The following is a 22455-nucleotide window of genomic DNA, read 5'->3' on the forward strand; positions in this document are numbered from 1 at the left end:
AAGCCAGGCAGATCTTTTAGGTAATATATAGGACAGTGGAAAAATGGAATCACATAAACAAGATGACATTTGCTTTCCATAAACCATTTCTGAGTCTTGGGATTCCGAAGAACGCATCTGAAAGTAAACAGCCCAATGTGAAAAGCGTTCCCAGAGCCAGAGTAGTTCCTCACCTGTACTCAGGCGGTCAGAGATCACAGACCATAGATTTTTAAAAAGATTTCTTAACGCAATGCAGATGTTGAAATCCCAGATACCTTTAAATGTTACTAAATGTTGCATTTTCAGGAAAATTTATGTTTCTGTATTTTAACTGAGACTGAACCACGCATAAATTTAATGTATCCCCGCCTGGAATTTATTTTGATAAAAAAGGTTAACCAGATAGCAAGTGGATAGGTTCTTGCGTCTTGTACATACCACACACAACAGAAGATGACATGGATGCTGGCAAAAAGCCTTTATGATAAAAAAATAAATCAGCAATTCCCAAGATGGAACATGCACGTTCAGATATCTGTTAAAATGTCAGTGCTGGCTAAAGATACTTGCGATCTGGTCCCATCTGCTTTTCATAAGTTCAGAACATTCTTCAACAATTTAATTTTAGAAAAAGAGTACAGATAAAAATGTAAACACTTGCAACCCAAGGCCGCGGAATGTCAAACAGCATTAATGGCTGCTAAGAGTAAAAATGCTAAGTTTATAATTAATATCACATAATTCTGTGATATGATCTATTAATCTCTTATTTTATTGCCCATCTAGAGAGAAAATACAGATATATTGATATATAACAAAAAACACTGAAGTTTTTTCTCTCTAATACTACACTTAACATACCCAGTCAAAACACACCATTAGCCTTCAACCTTGGAAAGCCTTTAATGTGAGATAAATTATGTTTCGGAGGTAACAAATATATTTTCCAATACCTTCCTTTCCTCTCCAAAGATCAAAGCAGCTTAAAATACCACGGAAATGTGTATCATAAATCCCCCCAAACCAGAAATTATCGTTCCCTTTCATATATGGCACAACTAAGGCTCAAAAAGGGTAAATTTCTTGTTTAGGATCACAAAATAAAACCATGACACAAGTGGGGAATAAAGTCAGATATTTCAGTTCGAGCTCTCGTATCTCATATTTAAGCCAAAAAAAATCCCAGGACATACTTCAAACTTTATTTCTATTTCCAGTACATTATAACAATTATAGAAGAACAGTCTGCGGTTACAGTATAAAACCAGTGCCATGTGTAACTCATGACACTGTGTATATATACAAAAGATTTATTATAATCATCAATGCTTTCAGCACTAAATACTTAAACCTGAAATCTTTAATCAGCCAAGGCTCAGTACACAGAAAATTCTCCTTCGGCCATGACTGATTTTCATTCTTCTGCACCAGATTAGGACTGAAGTGTTGACTCATTCATTTATTCCACGGTCAACAGCATGTTCACAAGACTGTAACTAGTCTATATATAAATACTGGAACAAATGTTCAAAGGGAAAATATACACCTCACTCTTAATGTTCTTCTGTTTGTATTACTAAGAGCCTTAACATTACAGTCTAGAGCCTCAGCTGCTGTGAACTGGTCCAACTCAGCTGTGTTCAGTGGCAATAAATATTTAGCTGATGATCTCGATCTACCTTTCATCAAGTATAGACTGTCAGACATCCTTGAGAACAGTTACCCTATCAACAGATCCTCTCGCTTCCATGACATATTAGCCTACTTGAAGTTGACTGAACAAGTATCAAGCAGTTATTACTCCATGTATCGATCCCTGAAAATAGCCCTTTTCACAAACAGCTCCAAAAGTCGGCTTTGTATTGTAATCCATTCTGAAAAACAGTTGGGCAATTCAAAATCATATGAAAGCAATTATAATTATAGTACTGCTGTGATAATTAAAACATTGCCAGCTGTATATTAGCCTGCTCAGATGTACAGCTGTTACATGGGTAATGGAAAAAATACAAAAGCTTCAGACTGTCACATCATTTCTGACAGCTACACTACAAATCCAGTTACCATCACACTCCCTGTATATAACAAAATGCCAAAACTATCGTGTCCTTTTCCAGGCTTTCTTGTAAACAACCAGTTCCCTCATCACCTCTGAATAATAATAATAATTGTAACATATTTTACAAGGATGTCCAATACCAGATTAAACTGGTATCGAGTAAAAAAACAAAAATATTAACCAATTCTCTGTTGCTGAAACTGTTGCCAACTTTGGTCTAGACACCTCCTACTTTTGGTCACCTTTGTCTTCAGTTGCCATTGCTGAGTCTCTCTGTTGTTCAGCCGGATCTCCTGGAAGAATACTGGTGACTGTCTGGAGAAGTGACTCGATCTGCTCTTCTGTTAGTCTTTCCTCACTTTCTTCTACCATCTGCAGGTAAAAAAACAAACACAATCTATTATGATCATTAAATCCACTCTTCTGCCCTCAACTTCAAACTGAAGGACTAAACTAAGCAGCAAATACTATTTTCAAGGGATTGAAGACGTAAAATGCTTCTCTAAAGAGCTCAGTCAAAGTGGAACTCTTTCAATATGTAAAAGAAAGAATGAAGAGCTCCATTGTTAACCACGACAACTGGCACTCCATAATGAGACCCGGCTTGCTTTGAAACAAGGCAAACAACACACTCGACCCAGTCTTTCCTTCCTGGTTTCTCCTAAAACCTTTCCCACTGCAGACATCAATATTTTGAGCCAGGCCTTTCATGTGGCTCATGTGCAGAGCTCACTTCCAGACCTATTTTCCTAAATTCCCATGCTTTCTCCTAAGAACTAAAATGAGATAACCCAAGATTGGTTACCTGAAGCTTGGTATCTCATCCTGCACCTAGAAGGTCAGTAATTAGGGCACAGAAGAAGCCACCTAATCCTGGAGCAGTCATATTTATTGGAATTTATTTAAATTGCGAGATCCCAGAGTATAAAAGCATATAAAAGCTCTGGGAAACACAAAACATGCTGTCACGCATCAACAATAAAATTCCATAAGATTAATTAGGGACCTACTCTCACTGCGGAGCTGTGGGAACTCTCATATCACTGCTACCAGGCAAAACAACTGCCCTAATTTATAGGCAGCTGTTAAAAGGAAAAGCTTGTCAGAGGACTGGAAACACAAGCCAAATGAACTCTTCAAACGCAAATGAAACCAATTAGGATTGTGGAGTTTGCGATTTTCTTTTTTATGAAAAGTCCTTTAACATGTCCTTTGAAGAGCGGTGATTTATATTAATTACGGTTCCAAGTCACTGCAGGTTTAATCATTTCTAGCTGTAAATTGCCAGCTATTCAGACACATCGTGCCTTCTAAAAACCAGCGTGGTATATTCAATTAACTACTCCCCACCTCCTCCCCCCGATGTCCTATGAGTCCTCTTTGCACAATCGGGTCATCTTTCAGCAGTCATTATTCACAGGTCCTTGATGAGAGGAAAGCAAGCACGCTAGGATCCACTCATGCAGCAAAAGGCAGATGAATATCCGTTTGCCAAGGACTGTTTCGGGGGACTCATCCTCAAAGGATGAAATTCTGTGTAGAGTGCCATTCAAACCATGGTCATTTCAGGAATGACTGTAGGACCCTGGCCTGAAAAACAGCCTTGGCTCTCATTACTGTCAGCTGTTAGAATATACAGAATGAGTTAAAATATACTAAAACCACTCCTAATGTTACCCTTCTGCGTAAGCAACTGCTGCAGCTATTGAAGAGGTGTCAGATAATTGCCTTCTAGGCTACAGATGAGAGGTGATCATCTCAGCAGGTTAACCAGCTTACCCTGGAGCAGCAACGTTATACAATGAGGTACGTTACAGTGCAAAAATATGCACTTTGTTGCCCGTACTGCAGACAAAGGCATTACTCCAGCGATGACCTATGCTGCTAAGTTTTGTAGAGGACCCTGAGCCTGTTTTTTGGACTGGATTACAGTGTTATTAATGACTGTTACATTCAACTTTAAAGGTGACAGCCCCACAGCAGCAGGATCTGTACAGACAAAGAAAAAGCCCACATCCTTTGGACAGGCAAAATTACTTAAGGCTGAATGATTTATGTCTCAGCGGCCAGTGTCTCCTGCATTTGTTACTGCTTTCAGATCTTCAGAAAGCTGGCACCTTGCCTGGCTCAGATTTGATTTATTGGATCTCTTGAAGTCTGCCCCTCTTCCCCATTTAAATTTTATCTCTCCCTAGATACCTCCATTCCCTTTCTTCACCACACAGTTTTTACTTTAGGTACTTGCTTCAGGTGACCCAAGTCAAACACAAGGACTTACAAGAACCTAGATAATATAGTGATTTTTAGATTAGCACCAGCTCTTCTCAGCTTTTGCATTTAAGACAGAATATACTTACATGCCTAATTGCTGCTTCTTACGTGCTCCTGAGCACTGAACAAGTCATTTCTAATATGAACAATCATATTTACATCATTTGTACTGGTTGAACACGAGAGCCTGCAGGACTCACAAACGGCAGCTACGCCTCAGGACATTGACTGATGAGCTCTGCTGACTGCTCTGGCAGTTTAAGAAATCACACTTGAGCAGAAAGTTGATGAAAAAAAGCAGTCTCCAGTGTTTCAGAAGCATCGGTGCTGAAACTGATGTCTGAGGTTAAACTGTCGAGAAAAGCACCTCTAAAGAAAGATGCTGGACACTGCTCTGAGGCGTGGGTAACACGGCTCCACATTCCCTTCTGTTGACAGATTTGTAGTCTCAGCCAGAGAGAAGTGGTAATTTCTTAAACTGCTGCAGCAAATTCATTAAGGGCTCACCTCTCGGTGCCTTAGATTTGTGCATCCTCGCTGCCTGCTCTTATGCTGGGAGTTACTGATAAACAAAAATCTGTATTTTGGCAGGGCGGATGGCTTATTATTCAAGCTGATATTTCAGTACTACATGGCTGTGATACATTTTAGAAGTTCAAAGGATCAAAAGCAGAAGTGATAATCTTTTTCTTTTTTTTTCCAGAGAAACAGCATGAGCAGTAATTTATGAAAACACAAGCAATTAGGAAGCAGCAACGCAGCATGCTGAAAGGAAGAGCTAAAAAAAATAAAGCACAGAGAACATGCAGACAAAGAGACAAATGGTATCTGTTTCCCTTTAGAACAGATTCAAGGGAAACAGAAGGTGACTCAGAAGTTTATTCTAGATTCAACAGATGTTTGCACAGCCTTCTGATTTGCAACTATAATACCTTTGCTATGGATAGTACAAGGAAATGAGGTTATGATACTCAGAAGAGAAAAAATGTATAAGAGAAAACAGAAGAGGGGAAAAAAACAAAACTGTATTCAAGTGCTGATTTTTCCAGCAAGAATTTACTAATACAGGAAAAAATCTATACCAAACCCCTCTGCTAACCTCTAACTTGCAATTGGCTGAAACTGCTCAAGCAACGGATTCAAACTGTAAGCAGTCAGGAATGCACGGTTTATACAAGGGCAAACAAAAATGCAAATGTTTTGAGTAAGTGTATGACATAAGATATTTATGTTGGCAGTGCCACACAAGCCAAATGGAAATTGATTATTCTCACAGATGATGCCATATGCAAACTGTAGGGTATCATCAACCAAAGCTCCAGCTGAACTGCTATTTTCAATATTCGGGGGTTGTACAACTGGGCAATGTTACAGGAACACAGTTTATAGATAAAAGCACCCTACTGCACAGCAAGACAAGTGTGTCTCTTTCACAGGGCTGAGCCCGAGGATTTTCTTGAACACAACAAACACAGCAGGCCACGTCATCTGTGCGTCTTCTTACATAAATAAATCCCAAGTCATTACTTTTTCAGCATTCAAGTCTATATTACCCCAAAATAACTACAGTGGTTTTTAACAAATATTATAGTATATCAAAGTCTTTGATACGTGTATAGAATATGAATTTTCTATGAAAACCAAGTATGTGGCTAAGATCAATTCAGGCCTCAATGATAACTTCTATTTCACCCAAACTGGTAACAATTAGTTATTTAACTCAATACACTATTCATGCTGTAAGCAATTTTTATTCCCCGCCCCCCCACTAATGCTCTAAACAATATAATCTATAAGATCAAAGAAGGAATCAAGCATAATTTTATTTGGTAGCCTAATTGGTGTGCCTGTGGATGCAATAAATGGAGGCACATTCACCTTGCAGTTAGTAAATACTTTTAAACCCTGAGAAACTAGAATTAAGTTTCTTTATTGACTTTAAAAAAGCATCAATAAAATTACCTGGCCAGATTTTCAGAACTGTGGAATATATGCAAATTACTCAGAAGTCAGCTAAAGCTTCTCTACTGCTCAGCTTTGAGAGCAATCCTATCTTTATGTAGATGTCTAATATCCAATACTTCACTTGCTTAAGCACCTTCCATTCTTCCCCTCCAGCTATATCTGTGCACGGATTTCTAACGCAGCAAAGCAAAACACACAATCATCCATCACTAGGCTCCTGCTACACGAGAATGAAAAGACAAATCACTCACCAACTGCTGAATTAAACTCTGGCAGATGCCTTGCTCAGTAATGTAACCGCTACTGGGAACTAGAGCTGTATTCATTAAACAAATGTGTATGTGGAATATTTTACTACCACGCAGCCTTTCCCAGCTGCACATTTTAATAGGAGCCTTTTTTAATTGAATACTATGTATGAATTTCTCAGAGGAACAAAACAACCATAATTTCCAAATCAGAACGCTAACAGAATTATATTAAGGAGTAAGTCCCATCGAAACCTGCTAATAAATTCTCATGGCAGAAAGTTATTTGCAGAAGGTATTAAAGGTTTTATTTATCAAGTAGGTGTATCAGAAAACAGCCACTAGCCTATCAAGATAATTTCAAAGATCTGCAGTGCTTTTGCTATTCATAAAACAAAAGATTAAAATGTATACTTTCATGGTGGCATGTATGTGTACTTATTGTGTGCCAGCATGCAGACATACACAAACATACTTGTCTATATTTTTTTAAAGTCTGTGAAGCAAGGGCAAACGTTTTAGGAGCATGCTGTCCCTAACTATAATCATACCTTATATTTTCTGATTACCGAAGAAAAAGCAAAGCACAAGTGACATCATCATCCTCATCGTGCTTCTTTTAAGATTCACTTAATTCATTTAAGATTTCAGACTAATGTTTATTTTAATGTTTATAGCCTCCTAAGACAATATACTGCAAATGTTGAAGAATAAATAAAGCTGCACTGAAGAACTCTAAAAAAAAAAGTTCTGGAAGAACTGAGAAACTCTCAAGAATCAGTGATATTTGATTGGTAACAAACCTCAGCATCACTGAGCAGAATCGTCTGTGGGTAAAAAGCTATTGTTTACTTGAATAATAAACTAAGGATTCTATTAAAAAACAGTAAACCATAATAAAAAAGGAAATAAGGTTCCTATCATTGCCAAAGCTATCAAGCATAATTTAACTCCAGTGTAGGAGTACATATTTTATGAGAAAATGACTGCTAATTCCTCCTTTAGCAGTCATTCAAAATAGTTCAGGACCAACATGCTAGTAGAAAAAAAAAAAGAACATAAAAAAAGATGGAAAGTGAAAGACTGATTGGAAAGCAAAAGAACAACTGGATTAATGTACTTCAGAGATAATTAACCAACTATGCAAAGTGGGAAGCAAAATATATTGTTGAGAAAATAAAATGTTTAGTTCCTCTAACATCTTCCATTCTCCAGCAGAGCACATTACATTATTTCCTGTTCTATAATAAAAGACAATCTGTTAGGCTGGTTACGCAGAGCGCACATCACAAGGTATGAAGCTCTCCAAGATGGAGATCTGGTTTTAAAAAGCACAGAATTAAAACCCACTTTTCCGCTGAGATAGAAGAATGTGGAGCAATTTGTTCGTTAGAAGATGCTTAATCTTCAAACCCATCATGGTTCAGCGTTAAGTAAATCTGGGCCAGTATCACGGTTAGGTCAACATCGCTGTCTTTCTTCCTCCTTTGTGAATCACTGAGCCAAGAACAACATATGTTAGAGATTAAAACAGGAGGTCAAGATAGCTGTAATGTGTACAGTGTTTTACCCAGTGGGATATGAATTAGAATTTCATGCTCCTTTTGTTGCTATTGTTGTTTGAAAATAAATCCTGGCACACAGTCCGGAAAAGACAAATATGAACAATACAGCAATTTATGCAAAAAAAAAAAAAAAAAAAAAGGAAAAACTTGAGATCAAAAGATCATAAATGTTCTCTCTAATTATTTTTTTCAAAATTGATTTACTCTTTGCATGTTACTAAGGACATGGAATTTTATAGAGGGACAGCAAAAACCAAACAAGCAAAAAGCCAGAAAGGCAAAAATTAACAATCAGTAGTAAATTCAACTATCCTCTCCCATCAGCTAGTAAAAGCATATCAGGTAAATTTGACTGCATTCCATGTATAGACAGCACTGATTAGAAGTTTGAGGCATCAAAACTATTTGAGCAAGGGAGAGACAGAGATATGGCTGGTTTGGTGCTTTGCTTAAAACTGTTTTTTAAAAAAAAAATGATTTGGCAATGTTGTATGAAACTGTCAGAAATTCTCGACATCATTTATTCTAATTTCCACTTCAGGATGGACTCAAACCTTCTGAGTGACATGGACAAGTACAATGAAAAGCGAATCAAGGCAATTTTACACCTAGCATTCACTTCTCCGTAGGTTGTCTCTCAGCCTGCAGTGAATAGACTTGCCTGCATGAAATCTGCGTATGGGTAATCTTCTCCCTCCTGACATCAAAGAATAAAATGCTGTTAAGCCTCCACAGCTCTGTATTATTTTACACTCAAAGACACTCTGGGAAGACAGGGCTTTTCAAAGATGCTGCACTGCTTCAATCTCTTTCGCCTGTCCTCACCAGAAAACAAAATGATTGATCGCAGCAATCCCAAAGTAAAATCATTTCCTTCCTATGACTGCTAGTCTCAGTATTTCACCAACAAAAATGGCCTGCAGTTTCCTAGCAGTTATTTTGTGCTCAAAAGACTTTGATGTGCTTTGATGAAAGACTTAGGTACTGCAATTTTGGGGCTGCTTAATTTAATGCAGTGTTAACAATCCAGTCAGCCTGGTCTACTGGAACACTAGTTTTGGAGAAACTTGCACTGGAAATTAGAGGGGTATTAGAACATAACAGAAGTAACTGTATCCCCAATACTTTTATGGCTATATAAATTCAGACTAGCCCCTAATGTATTAATATTACAATTTCTAAAAGTTGCTTTTGAGAAAGGTTACCTATGAATAATGGGCTGATACCAAATATAGATACAAGAACAGAGGTCTGTAGGTTTTAGCAATGAGTTTTGCCTAACTTCTACATTGACAAACCTGAAAACATCTGAAGTACAACTCTTTTCCCCCCCCAGAAATCTGACTTTTAATATAAAGGCCCAATTTCCTCATACCTGCCTCCTGGGCTTCAAACATGACACAGCAAACAAATTGTTTTCAATATTTCATTGTTAGTTTAAGGTAATGATGAACTGAGGGGAGAATGGAAAAGACAGACAAAAATCTTGTTACCTGAAAGCCACAAAAAGATTATGGCATTTCAGGCAGACAAAAAGAGACAAAACACTGCCTGCACAGGCACATAACGCATCCATGCCTGCAGCACACAAAGCTAACCAAGGTGGGAGAGAGGCTCTGCACTGAGGCTCTACATCATCGCTTATGAATAACTTCCTAAGCAAAACTCATGAAGCCTTAATGCTCTTGGTTGGGTTGCTGACAAGGCTGACACTGATCTCTTCAACCACAGAACACAGAGCTAATTCCTTGACTAGAAGCATTGTTGTATGAGATGCCTTCAGCATTACAATGTCTACTCCTTGGCTACAAAAGAAAAACAGTCCTACTGCTATCTCTTTAATCCTTCCCTTTTTTCAGCAAAATACGATCCTGTTACTACATAATTGCTTTCAGGGTATGATTATAAACAGAGGTTCTGCGTGTAAGAGATCTTTATTTTAATATCCTTAGTATAATAATCCTTTATTATGAGACTTTTTTTTTCCCCCAAAGAGATACTGCAGAGAATACAGCCCATCTATTTCTTTTTAGAAGTCTCTCTTTACATCAAAATTATGCTGAATAGATCAATGATGGCTACTTTCCATCTGCTTGTATCTATTTCTCGTTCTGCACAACTGCTCAAAACACTGTATCTGTCATTACCTCTTCCTTTTCATAATGTTTGATTTTACTATAACATAAAACACTGCCATAAAAACAACTACGTCATGACAGTCATTAAGAAGGGAAGTGATTACAGAGCAGCAGCAGAAAGTCTTAGGTAAATATATTCTTACTCACAATACTGTAAGTAACCTTTAATGATTCTGTTCAGCATTTTCAATGTGTGACGCTGAAGTGAACTTAGGGGTGGAGAATCTGTCCAAGAGAAAGATGGGCAAGGCTCTAAGGGAGGTCTCAGAGAGGAAGCAGTTGGGATTAGAAACCATGAATGTAAAGATGTGTATAAAGGGATACGTTCAATCACTGACCATGAGAAAATAATTATTCAGCTGATCCTCACAGTTAAAGCTGCTTTCGTTTAAGCTTTGAGCAGTAAGGAGCATTGTTACTTACCAGCTGTATTTCAACTGCTGTCACAGGCCTGTGGTTAAGCAACTGCAGCTTTTCTGCTCTGTTTAGAAACAAAGAGTAAGACAATCCGCATTACTATATAATTTGAGGATCCCCCCCAAACGACTGTTATGATGCAAATACATTCCTCATAATTGGGGGATGAAAAGCCACTGCCAAGGAGAATTCTGACAGGGTCTGCAGTGTGGTTTCATACTTTAAATTACATATTTTAAAAAGAGCAATTCCTTGTGTGTTTAAACGTATTGCTGTTGCCACCTATAGTCTAAGGTGGCAGGGCAAAGGCCCTTAGATTATTACAGTCCAAGCATTAACAAATACGCGCTGTTACTTTGTTAATTGCTGCACAGAAAGGCGAGACAACTTGCCAAAGATCACAGACTCTTTTGCTATGAACAAATGACCACAAGAACAATTATCATACCTAAAAAGTTACAACCCATCAGTCAAATGGCAATAATTTATTTGTTCTCTTCGCACAGAAGAATTGGTAGGCTAAAAAAAAATTAGCTCAAAACCACACAGCCATTTGTACTGTCTGCAACCCACACAGTTCATGCCAACGCATTTTTTCTTACGCTATTACAATGGGCTAAGGCCATACTGCTGCACTTATGTCTCCGGGCAAAAACAATGGCTTCGAGTCCTCTGTTCCCATGCAAACCTTGCTTCCAGTTGTGTTACTACAGCGGGTGGGAATCATGCAACAAACTAGCTGGGGGACTGAGGTGGACTGTAAAGACACTCATAGCCCTCACAGCCCTCTTTTTCCTGGTTTGTTTTTAACTTGACTCACTGCAGTCCATATAGCCACAATCAGCATGGTAACAGATACAAAAAACGTCAAAAAAACCCACAATCACCAACACCCAACCTCAGTCAGAGCTGGGTTGTAAAGATATGTCACTTATTGCAGTTTAAAAGACAAGGAATAATTCATTAACTTACAGTAACTCAAAACCTTAGTAACCTACCCACACACTATGGCAGAAAGAATTTAAATTTGCAGTCATGGGCCTTTACCACAAAGCACTTAAATCCGATATTAACCTCTTTTCCTGTGATTTTAGATCCCAACTGTGTTGCATCTGTATTTTTAATACTTGGTTTTCATTCTCCACTGCCTATTGGGGGGAAAGCCAGGAAGATTAGTCTGGCATTGGTATTTAAACACAAAACACTTTAATATTCACTGTTTAGCATCACTGAAGCCAGTGGCAAAATTCCTAGCACATTCAGGACCACGATTACACTCATCCAGCCTCACTGTTTGTCTGGATTCTTTTTAGCCACTAGCAATGAGCTCTACTTTTTCACCAAGTAATCAAGAGATCTCACAAATTTCCATTTAAACACTTTGACCATTGAAACAAAACAAAACAAAAAAAAGGTATGAGGCAGAAAATTTCACTGACATTTAAAAATCTTTTTTTTTTTTTGAAGATGTGATCAAACAAGTATTGGCCTGAAATTCAAACCACAACATTTGAGCAACAGCTTTGTAGCCAAAAATTATTCCTTTTACACCCTACTGAAAGAGAAATCATTCCAACAGCAAAGTCAAAAACCAACTGGCATATGCTAGCAAGGCATATTTCATTAATTTCAGAAGCTCAGATCATTGACATTGACCACATAACAGAAACACGGCCAATGATCTGAGCTGGTCTTTTGTGTTTTAGTGCAGAAAAGCACAATCATACAGCTTTGCTAAGGATACAACGGATGTTTAAAAGGACATGCAAAACTGTAACAGACAGGTTTTATAAAAAAATAAAACTACAGAGTAATAATAAGACATGCAAGGAGCAAAGAGAATTGAACGTGTATTTTCTGGGACAAAGCTTGAATGATTATTACCCAAAATACATGCGTTCCTAGCAGCCATCTACGTTTATGCAATACTTTGTCACACACGTTTGTGTGTCTAAATGAGAAGTGACAGTTAGCACATACCGTCTTCCAGCCTGTGTTACAGCAGTGAACCACACTTCTGAGGAATTAAAGCTTGAAATGTATTATTTAAAGGGCATCTTGAATGTGTACTTACACTGATTCCTTAGAGTTTCCCTTTGGTTCTGCGGGACCCGTGGGTGGTTTTGAAAGGAAACCTTAGAGCTTTCAGGGGAACAGATGCCGTAACTCACAGCCCAGGGCTCTCACAGGCAGGCCTTTACAACCAGCAGCTCAATGCCCATGTGGCTGGAGGTGCTGCAGGGATGCCGCCTCATTTCGCATGGCCTCTGACACTGCCTTTGAAACCTAACCCCAGCTATCAGATCCTAACTTTGTAAGGCACCTCGATACTTTATCATTCATGTGTGTGCACCAGAAAATGCTCCAAGCCCAAGGTGTTTACGCTTGTCAGGAGAAGCCTTTGACAAGTGATGCATTGCTCCAGTGTCTGGGCTGAATCTAGTATTTAATACACCAAATTTAATACTTCTCAAGGCTGTCAGCTGACACCCAAACAGAATAAGACCCTTCATTTACCTAGCCAACACACAGAACGAGCAGCACTAGAATAAAAATTTCCTGGCTGACGTTCCCAGAGTGACCTGAAGGAAAAATCATGTACTACCAAAGACCAGATGAGCTAATGGGCCTATTTTTACCTAAAATGTCCACGATTGCAAGTGACTTGGTGATGGGACTATGGGAGACCATGGCACAGTGCAGACAACTGCTCTGCTGATACCAAACAATGGACTTAATTGTATCAAAGGGTTTTGTGGTGTGTGTTTAGAGCCCTTGAGAACAGAAAATAGCTCTGAAGAGACGATACCTTGATTGCTGTTTTTCAACAAGAGACCCAGCCTCTTGGTGACAAAACCAAAGTCCTAAAAAAATAAATCATCATAGTAGGCATTGCTGTATCCTTTGAAGGCTCCATTAAATAATGGAGAAAAGGGCTGTGTGGCCATGGACCCTGGTCAGGACTGCTCCCTCCTCCTTGGGACTTTGTAGTGCCCCGAGAAGGATCTGTCCTTTCACTCATGAACAGTACACCCACACAGCAGAAATATAAGGTGATGCTGGGAAGAAGGTCCTTTGTGGCAGCTACGTTATAAATCAGTGTTTTAAGGGCAATTCCTCCTGCAGTGACTACATTCTCTCTTTTCTCCTGCAGAATAATTGTTTACATTCTCTTCAGTATCCTATTAACAAACCCATTGGCAGCACGGGGTTTGGTCCTGAACTCTGAAGGCTGGGATTTTACAGACAACACAAAAGAATCAGAATTAGCCTAGTTACCCAGAGATATTGATTCGGTTTGGGAGAATCAAGGATGAAAGCCAAATATGCTTCCATTGGTGGGAAGCAGTCAGTGTGCTGCCTTTGTTTTCCCATGCTAATCACTTGTATCTATTTATTTAGCAGCTTGATGTTTACAACAAGAGACTATTAACAGCATGGCTGACTTTAATACTGAGCTGAGAACACCGCTGTGTTGGCTGCCTTACTGTCAAAACCGAAGTATTAATAGCTGCTGCCATTTGCTACTGTTATAAGCAAGGAAAGGATGAAATAAAACCCTAACATTGACAGAAGTAAGAATAAACCTTATTCCAGAGTTGAAATTGAGAGCAGGTCATTTAAGGAATCAATGGGAAAAAAAACACACAAACCCTACCTGCAGAAAATTGTAGCAAAAAACATCATCACACATAAAAGCAGAAGTCTTAACAAAAGTAGGTAAAGAATATTAATTACATCTTCAGCATGAAAAGAACCTAATTCATCTGACTAAGTATAGGAAAAGTTTAGTGCTTTTTCCTCGAGAGCTAGGAAACTGCTTGTTTCGGTGCCTGGAACACTTGACGGAGACACAGAAGCTGGTGTTCTGGTCCTGGCTTTTGATGCTGTTTGCTTTACGGTCCCTGGCCAAACACAAGTCTGTGCCTCAGTTCGAGACATCTAGAACAGATAACATTTACAGCTGTCACAGGAGAACTATGAGGATAGCTATTTGTAAAACACTTCCGCTCCTCCTAAAGCCCTACTTACAAAAATAGACTTTTATGCTCACTGTTTAATGAATTCATACTTTATACAAGTTTCTCACTGCACCGTACACTCACATACGGCTCCTGAGATCAGAGCCTTTTTAAACAAGTCTTTCTTTGCTTTTGCTGCGTGACACACCCCAATGCAATCTCAAACCTACTCCAAATCCTCAGACAAAAAGAAAATAACAAAAAAAGTTATTTGACTTGGAGATACACTTCTTCACTTTTCTTTTTTTCAGAGCGATACCTTTGAAATTTGTTGCCGACAAAGTTTCGGAGCCCAATAATCAGGATCAAAACTCCGCAGTCATACTATGCCTGCGCTAAAGAATGCAAATCTTACTTATCCAGAGCTATTTTAAAACAGGTAGAGCTCCGTCTTGTTTGTTACAGAAAGATTCCTGGCAAAGCAGGCAACAACAGAAATAAAAGCAATTAATTAGTGAAACTGTTCGTGTTTCCTGAAGACAAGAAATACAAGCAGAGAGTAAAAAAAGGTCACCTCTCAAAGGCTTATCTGCTTATAAGCCACTAACACTATTATAAATTATTAGGGAACAGGTAGAAGTTATACAGTCAGGACAAACTGATCTCAAGAGTATTATTTTAGCGAAGATGGTATCATTCAGAATATTTCCAGTTTGCAAAATGCATACAGAAGAACAAGAGATTATCTGCAAGTAAGTCATTAAAGTGTGTTATCTGAAATATTTCGTGCCTGGTTTTGATCTGCAAAGCTCCCTGCTGGAAAAATGACTCAGAACATCAAAAAGGAATTAGCAGCAGGGCATTAAAAAAGAAAAGGCAGCTAAATAAATGACGTCTTTTATCTGAAGGTGCTTGAGTAGGGGTTGAAGGGTTTTTGAAATTATGAACACCAATTAACACCAAAAAATAACAATTTTTAGTCATGTTAACACTATACAGTTAAGATTTAAGCAATGCATTTGGTTTATGTACATAGAGATTCACTGTGATGACACAGAAATGACCAACTATTCTGTAACCAACATCTGAAAACTGGTACCTAGCCAGGTAGTTATTTGCTTATCAACCCAAGTATCATTCTGATAACAAAGATGTAAGTTGTTTTATTCTGACAAAATATGTGAAGGTGGCAAAAGAGATAATTGACTGTAAAAAGAAATTCACTCCAAGTATGAGATCTGAGAAGCTCTGGTCCTAGCTCTTCTTCCTGCATGTAATTTCTGACCTTCCCTACAATAATAAAGAGTGACTAGAAGGGTACTCAGGGCATACCTTTGCAGCACACACACACACAAATACCCCTGCAGTTCAGTGTTTCTCCAGAAGACTGGAATCCTCAGCCCCCAATGTGAGCAGCAAGCAGGGAATCACTGCATGCAACAGGAGTCGAAGCTCAGTACTCCCTGCACTGATTTTTTTCCTGACACTGCTATCAAAAATAGACTGTTGCAATCCGAGTCTCTGTGCACCAGGGGTTTCCTGACAGTACGCACATAAATTAGGTCTTTTTCTACCAGAAATAAGCTTAAAGGAAAGCAAATGTTGCAAGCCTGCACATGCATCAGTATCAGTGCTGACTGCACGATTTTGCACAGGCACAGACGTAATAAGCCTGAATTTAGCTCATGCTTCGTTACACCTAGAAAATGCAAGGAACTTTTCCCAACTCTGATGAATCTGCTTGTACACCTTCTACAGCAAGCATATTTACACTCATGTTCATTAAATAAAGAGGATAACTCTTTCATCTAAGCAGACGGTGAAAAATATTTCCATTATGTTTCCTCCAGAATGCACGTCTTTGTATCTTCTCTGGACTGTCTGGATTTTAGTAACACTGGTGGGAACATGAAAGCTCTTCAAGAGATGAATACATACCAAAGATGAGTGATGGGTGAAACTCATTTTCTCACATAAAACCAAGATCAGAGTTAATTGTCTGTGTGCAGATTCTTACAGGATCTGCCTAGTGAGAAATCCCCAAATGGGGATCACTGCTGTTAGGCTCAGCAGTGCCTCCCTGCTTCTCGACCACATCCAGCAGTAGCTGAGACTAAACTAGTGCCAAGATCAGCATTTCCAGCTGGGGGCTAAATGAAACCGAGTGGGCTTTGGGACATACGAAGCTCAGGCTGCCGGAGGCAAAAGTGCCCAGAGTTACAGGAGAAGAAAATGACTCTGAGGTCCTCGTTTGAGGGGAGAGTGTAGGAGGTGAGGGTGTACGATTACTACATACTCAAGGCCAAAAAAAGTTCTCCCATAAGACAAAAACCAGTCCTGTGTTCAAGATCACCTTGTGTATTTTGGGTAGACAGAATGGACAGCACATTGATACAGCGTATATTAAACTCAATTTCTAAAAAACAATAAAAATGTTAGATACTGTCACACAAATTAAGACAGAATCTACCATCTTCTACCAGCAGCGAGACAAATATTTCTAGCATTTATATTTTAGCCAAAATCTTGTATTATATGTCGTTGCATTGCCCATTTCTATCTACTGAACTCCTAAACTGTACATAAATATAAACGCACGTATACTTTGATCACCTAGGAACAAAAAGTAAGTTTCTAGTAACATCTATAGCCATAGCTAAGAAGAGAACAGTGTTAGTGCCAAGATACAGCACACAGAGCTAAAAAAAACACACTAAAACATCTGTAACCACAAAGGCAGATTTATCCAAAGAGCGTATGCTTTTCAGTTGCTGGGAAAATTATAAAATAACAGCAGTGTACGTTAACAGTGTATTTTATTACTAACTGAAAACATCAGACCCATAAGGCAAATCCTATGGTCTTGTGTTAACCAAGACAACTCTTGTAAAATCTGGTCTGAATCAACACCATGGGATTTGGCCTATTGATGAGCAGTCCTGAGCTGTGGTCTGCGCAGTCACAGCCCCAGTTTGTGCATGGTCAGCAGAAACATACCCGGCTCTGTTCCCTACACAGGGGTTACCACTGAACGTGAATGCTGGTACAGTCGTCCAGGATGAACCATAAGAGCTGATCACTGTATCTTAACACAAAAAATGCTAAATAGGATTAATTTGAAATACGTAGATTCAGTGGGAAATAGTCATCTTTTTCAAGACTATTAGATGATGCTATTATTAATCTAACACCACCCTGTCTTTGGTGTTGAATATTCACTTTGAAAGCTCTAGAGGAGACAAAAATTACAGTGGAAATCATTCGGTCTTTACTATCCTCAAGGTTTATCTTTGTTGTAGATTTTGGCAGTAACAAGGGAAAATACTTTCCAGAAGTACTACTGATTTTCAGCTCAATATTTCCTTGAAAGTGTTGAGTTCAAGACAAAAAGGGCAATGCTTATGCCCCATTTTTAAAATTTAAATATGCAGTGAAATGTGATTAATCCCAAATTAGATCCAAGGCAGGTTATCTGTAACAGGAAGAAGTACAAGAAGAGGAGCCAATTTGCATTTAACTGCAATTACAGAGCACAAGTTTAATAAACATTCTTTTCATGTGATGGCATTCACACTACCTTAAAAATATGAAACCATTCCAGAGACTAAAACTGGAAAATTAGCTGCTAGTGGCACACTCTATTTCCAAGTACAACATGGCTTACTGTACTGAAGCAGTAGCCAAAGCTTGAGGCCTTAACAAGGTAATATAAAATTCACTATGATGTCAGTTCAGAGTTCTTCATTTAAAAAAAAATCCCTCAGTTCTACAGTTTCAATTTCACCAAACTAACTGATGACAAGCAAAACTCCCATGCTTTGCCATACTTTACCGACTACATCAGCCAAATACACATTTAGATATCTCAGAAATTGCTCCATTTAGCAAGGCAGCTATCCAAAAGGTGTAAGTCGTCTTACATATTTATTTTTAAAATTTGAAATTTGCCTTTTTGTTTTTAAGGAAAACTGATTTTTTTTTTCTGCCTATTGTACTGTTGAGAAAAAAAACATCCTAAGTAGATGGCTGTCAGCAGAACAGATAAACTGATCTGTTAATCTGGTATTTTGAGTAGCAAATATTAAAATTAACAGAAATAAGACTTTTCAGGTGATTTTATAGGATCTGCAGAACTATCAACACTATCACCTCTGTAACTGTGCCCAGAACCCCCAAGGACACCATGTGTAGGCTGATCAGAAGGCATTATGCATTGCAGGTCTGTAGGAGGAGGGCAGGAAAAAATGAGAATTCACTTAAACAAAAGGTCTGTTCTTTCAGTGAATGTGCACCAATCCACAGCTTGTTGCTTCTCTGGACAGTGTCTGGTCTTTCTCCACCACCCAGAAATTACCCGATACACGAGCACAACCTGGTGCTGGAGAGCTGCAATAACAAATTGAGCAGGGCAAGTCAGCTCACCACCTTCCTCCAACATGATTTTAGACACAGTTGCAAACGCTCCCTATATTAAAAGCCCCATATCCATCAGCAATTTTCCAATTCCTTATATTAGAAAACGAGTTGCTGAGCCTAATTAACAGCAAAACCACACTGCTTAATTGTTTCCTCCTCGATGAGATGCAGAGTCGTAAGGAATTTGAATGGCAAAGGTAACAGTCTAAGATGATGGGCTATTCCTGACCAGTGATGTCCATTCCTCTTGCAAGAAGAAAACAGAAAATGCTGCTGTCCCCTTACCAGAGATGGGCACTAACATAGCTTGAATCAAATCAGCTGCCTTGAGGAAACTGTTACTATAAAAGACAGCATGAGAGCACCTAAGAGATTAAGGGAGAGCACATCTCTTTCATCGCCTTACCCAGAAAGGAAGAAGCAAAGACAGACTCTGGAGTTCATTACTTTTTGTGGGAGGAAAAGTCATTATAGGGAGATGATGTAAGCAAGGTCTTGAAGAGCAAATATTGCAGATTCTTTCCTCTTGAAGGGGAAGAAAGCTCTCCACCAGCTAACTGGAACGAAATCTCAAGTGAAGCCTTTTATACAAATTCTACCTCTGTTCCAGAGAATGGAACTGATTAAAGCCTTGAGCTTTTCATTTACTTAACAGCAGAGCGGTGCTGAAACAGTCTTGGTTATGAACCAAAGAGTAGCTCAAGATTTCCTTGTAGGCATTAATATTTTAGGCCATTTTACATAAATTGAGTGCATTATAGAGTAATTGTGTACCATATGCTTTCTGTGTTTTGGTGAGAAGTGGCTGCCAGATGGGCTTTGATACTTACAGCTTGAAGTGTATGAATGGAAAAGATTAGAAGAAACAAAAGGTGCCAAGATCACACTAAATTCTGTTTCTTATTTTGTAAAGTACGTGACAAACATAGTGCTGGCAAGTTCTTTGCCAGATGACAGATATTAACTGGAAGTAAAACTGTAAAGGTTGCTCAAGAAACCACGGTACAATCTGAGTTCTGATAAGCCATAAATCTGTAACAAACTATTGGTTTGCTCTTTGCTCTCATCCTTCTGCCATTATGCAGAAGGAAAATACTTCTTCTGCATACCTTACAGACTCTGATTCAGAGAAAAAGGACTGAGAGGATGACACCTAAAACCAAGGGCACTTCCTGACATCCATGGAAAGAAGAAAAATAGAGTCAAAAAGCTCATTTAAAACTTGTAACTATTTCAACCTTTGCAGCAGTGCTATTCAATCTAACAGCTAGGCCATAAGGGAGACCATGCGAGATTCTGTAGCTGGAATTCTGTGTATTATGACCCAATGCCATGTAGTACCTCACTCTCAAGAGATATCATAAATCAAATGGGGAAATGAGGCGATCAGATGCAGTCAAGGTATCTGACATGGTAACAGAGCTCCCCCACCTTGTTGTATGAGTTAACCCTGAGGTCCCAGTAATATTCTATCAGAGAGAAATGTATATTAGAACAAAACCAACATTTACGAGGCTTTTATTCATAACTCATTCAGCTACTTCTGAAAAATCCTATTCTGCCTTCTTAACTCCTCCTGGCTTTTTGTTCCATTTGCACCATTCTTCTGGTGCTGTCCTAAACATACAGGACAAGTTTATTTCACTTCCAAGATGATGGGTCTCTTTTTCAGTACCGGAAATCAAGGATGTGGTAAGTACTTAAAACACAGTTTGTTGACAATTTTAAGCTACTCTCATTTCCATACAATCAGCTCTTTACAGTAAACCAAGTATTTTCTCCATGCTTGAACGTTTCAGTGTCAGAAAATAATTAGGTTATTTCATAAATTAGTACATAAATTAGTATACTGCTGTATGGAATGAGCTACAAGAGGACTGGACAGTGACATACTGACCTGGCAACTTTTGTTCAACAAAAGAAAGCACTTACAGGCAAAGTTACAATACTCATGACACAGCTTCCAAGTATCGGCCTCCCCATATCAGCAGGGAGAGTGATACTGTGATCAGACCTGCTGATATACTGAATGAGAGTATAATGGTTTGTTGAGAGAGAGCACTGAAAAGTCAACAAAACAGCTGACTGAATCTGCTTTCTATTCATCTACGCTCTGGACAGGATAAACCCTTGCATTGTAGCACTGCTCTCAACTTGCATTTCTTTTTGTGACACAACCAAACCATTAAAGCCCCCTTCTCAGAGCATGAGCTCCTTACAAGTACCAGCAGAGAAGAAAAATGCAGTCAGTGTCTATACAGCATAATCTACTCCTTCATGGGGAAGAGCGAGTCATTTAAAAGCAACTAGGTCTTTGATTTCTGCCTTAAAAATCAGATGACTGATTAAACTATTCAAGCAAGTAGCTCTCTGATTAAGTTTTGTTTGGGCCTGATTATTTGTAACAGGTTTCACTTACACTCTGAAGAGATGTTTGAGAGGATTAGGTGTTTCAAGCACTGTGAACACGCATTCACACCCCTGCCAAAGAGGAAAAATACCCTCTGAATCCCTGTGAAGGAAATCTTGCGTTTTCTGTGCAGGACTTCCCACAGTAAGAATAATGAAATGTATGTTCAGCTTTACTAGGGCAGAAAACACTCAATTTACACAGTATTTAGGTAACTGAAACGTGTATCTCAGCAATCCTAGTGGGCAAGCAGCCCAAAATGGAACATCTTAGTTTGCTAAACACTAATTAGTATAATCCCGAGAGAGGATCTGAAGCAGTTGGAGTTCAAAGATTCAGATAAAACTTAGCTTCAGAAGAACATACTTCCCATAGACTTATATCAAGATTTCATTTATTACCTCCCTGTAAAACTGCCACCTTTTTGCCTGTTCGTAATGGATGCATTTTTATTTAAGTGAGTTCATAAAAAATGAGAAGAGTGATAATAAGCTGAAGCTTTGTTTAGTTTTTGTGTTGTTGGTTTTGTCTCCTCCCCCCCTTCTGTTATTGTGTTCGAAACCCATTTACAACTTACAGGTTCTTTCTCAGAAAACATTTTATGATTTTTACTTTATGCTTGGACAAACACAAGCACGCTTAAGGAAATATGAATGTATTCGGTCATTGATCAGTGAAGGGAAAGTTTGGATGAATACTTAAAAAATGACAAAAAATAATTAGAATACCTTAATCCAAACTAGACAGATTATCACACTGCGTATGTAAGGATCTTTTAACATCACCGTTAGTTTATACTTCAGCTCAAAGGCACGTCTCTACTTACTTGGTCAGCTTATGGCCTTTCATTGCTATGAGGAATTCTTTTACGGTTTCAGGACTCTGGTATCTACACGGTGTTTTTGATATGTACTTCAGTGTCTAAGGAATAGGAAAAAAACATAAATTATTCCACAGTTACTACCTTCTTCCCATGGTGACTATGAAACAAGCTAATTTTTAACAGTCTTCTCAGTACTGCT

General features: G+C 38.6%; 1 protein-coding gene across 1 annotated transcript in view; it reads right to left on the bottom strand.

Annotated features, from left to right (window-relative positions):
- Nucleotides 1-1170: 1170 nt before the first annotated feature.
- The window catches only part of CRCP (CGRP receptor component), a 30419-nt gene continuing 9134 nt past the window's right edge, over nt 1171-22455 (bottom strand). Inside the window, exons 4-6 of the mRNA XM_068656125.1 lie at nt 22260-22354; nt 10652-10709; nt 1171-2413 (exon numbers count right to left, since the gene is read on the bottom strand). Coding sequence (XP_068512226.1) covers nt 2270-2413; nt 10652-10709; nt 22260-22354 — 297 coding nt within the window. The 3' untranslated portion in view covers nt 1171-2269. The remainder of the gene's footprint in view (nt 2414-10651; nt 10710-22259; nt 22355-22455) is intronic.

The sequence above is a fragment of the Anas acuta genome, chromosome 19 (genome assembly GCF_963932015.1).
Source record: "Anas acuta chromosome 19, bAnaAcu1.1, whole genome shotgun sequence".
NCBI classification, from domain to species: Eukaryota; Metazoa; Chordata; class Aves; order Anseriformes; family Anatidae; genus Anas; species Anas acuta.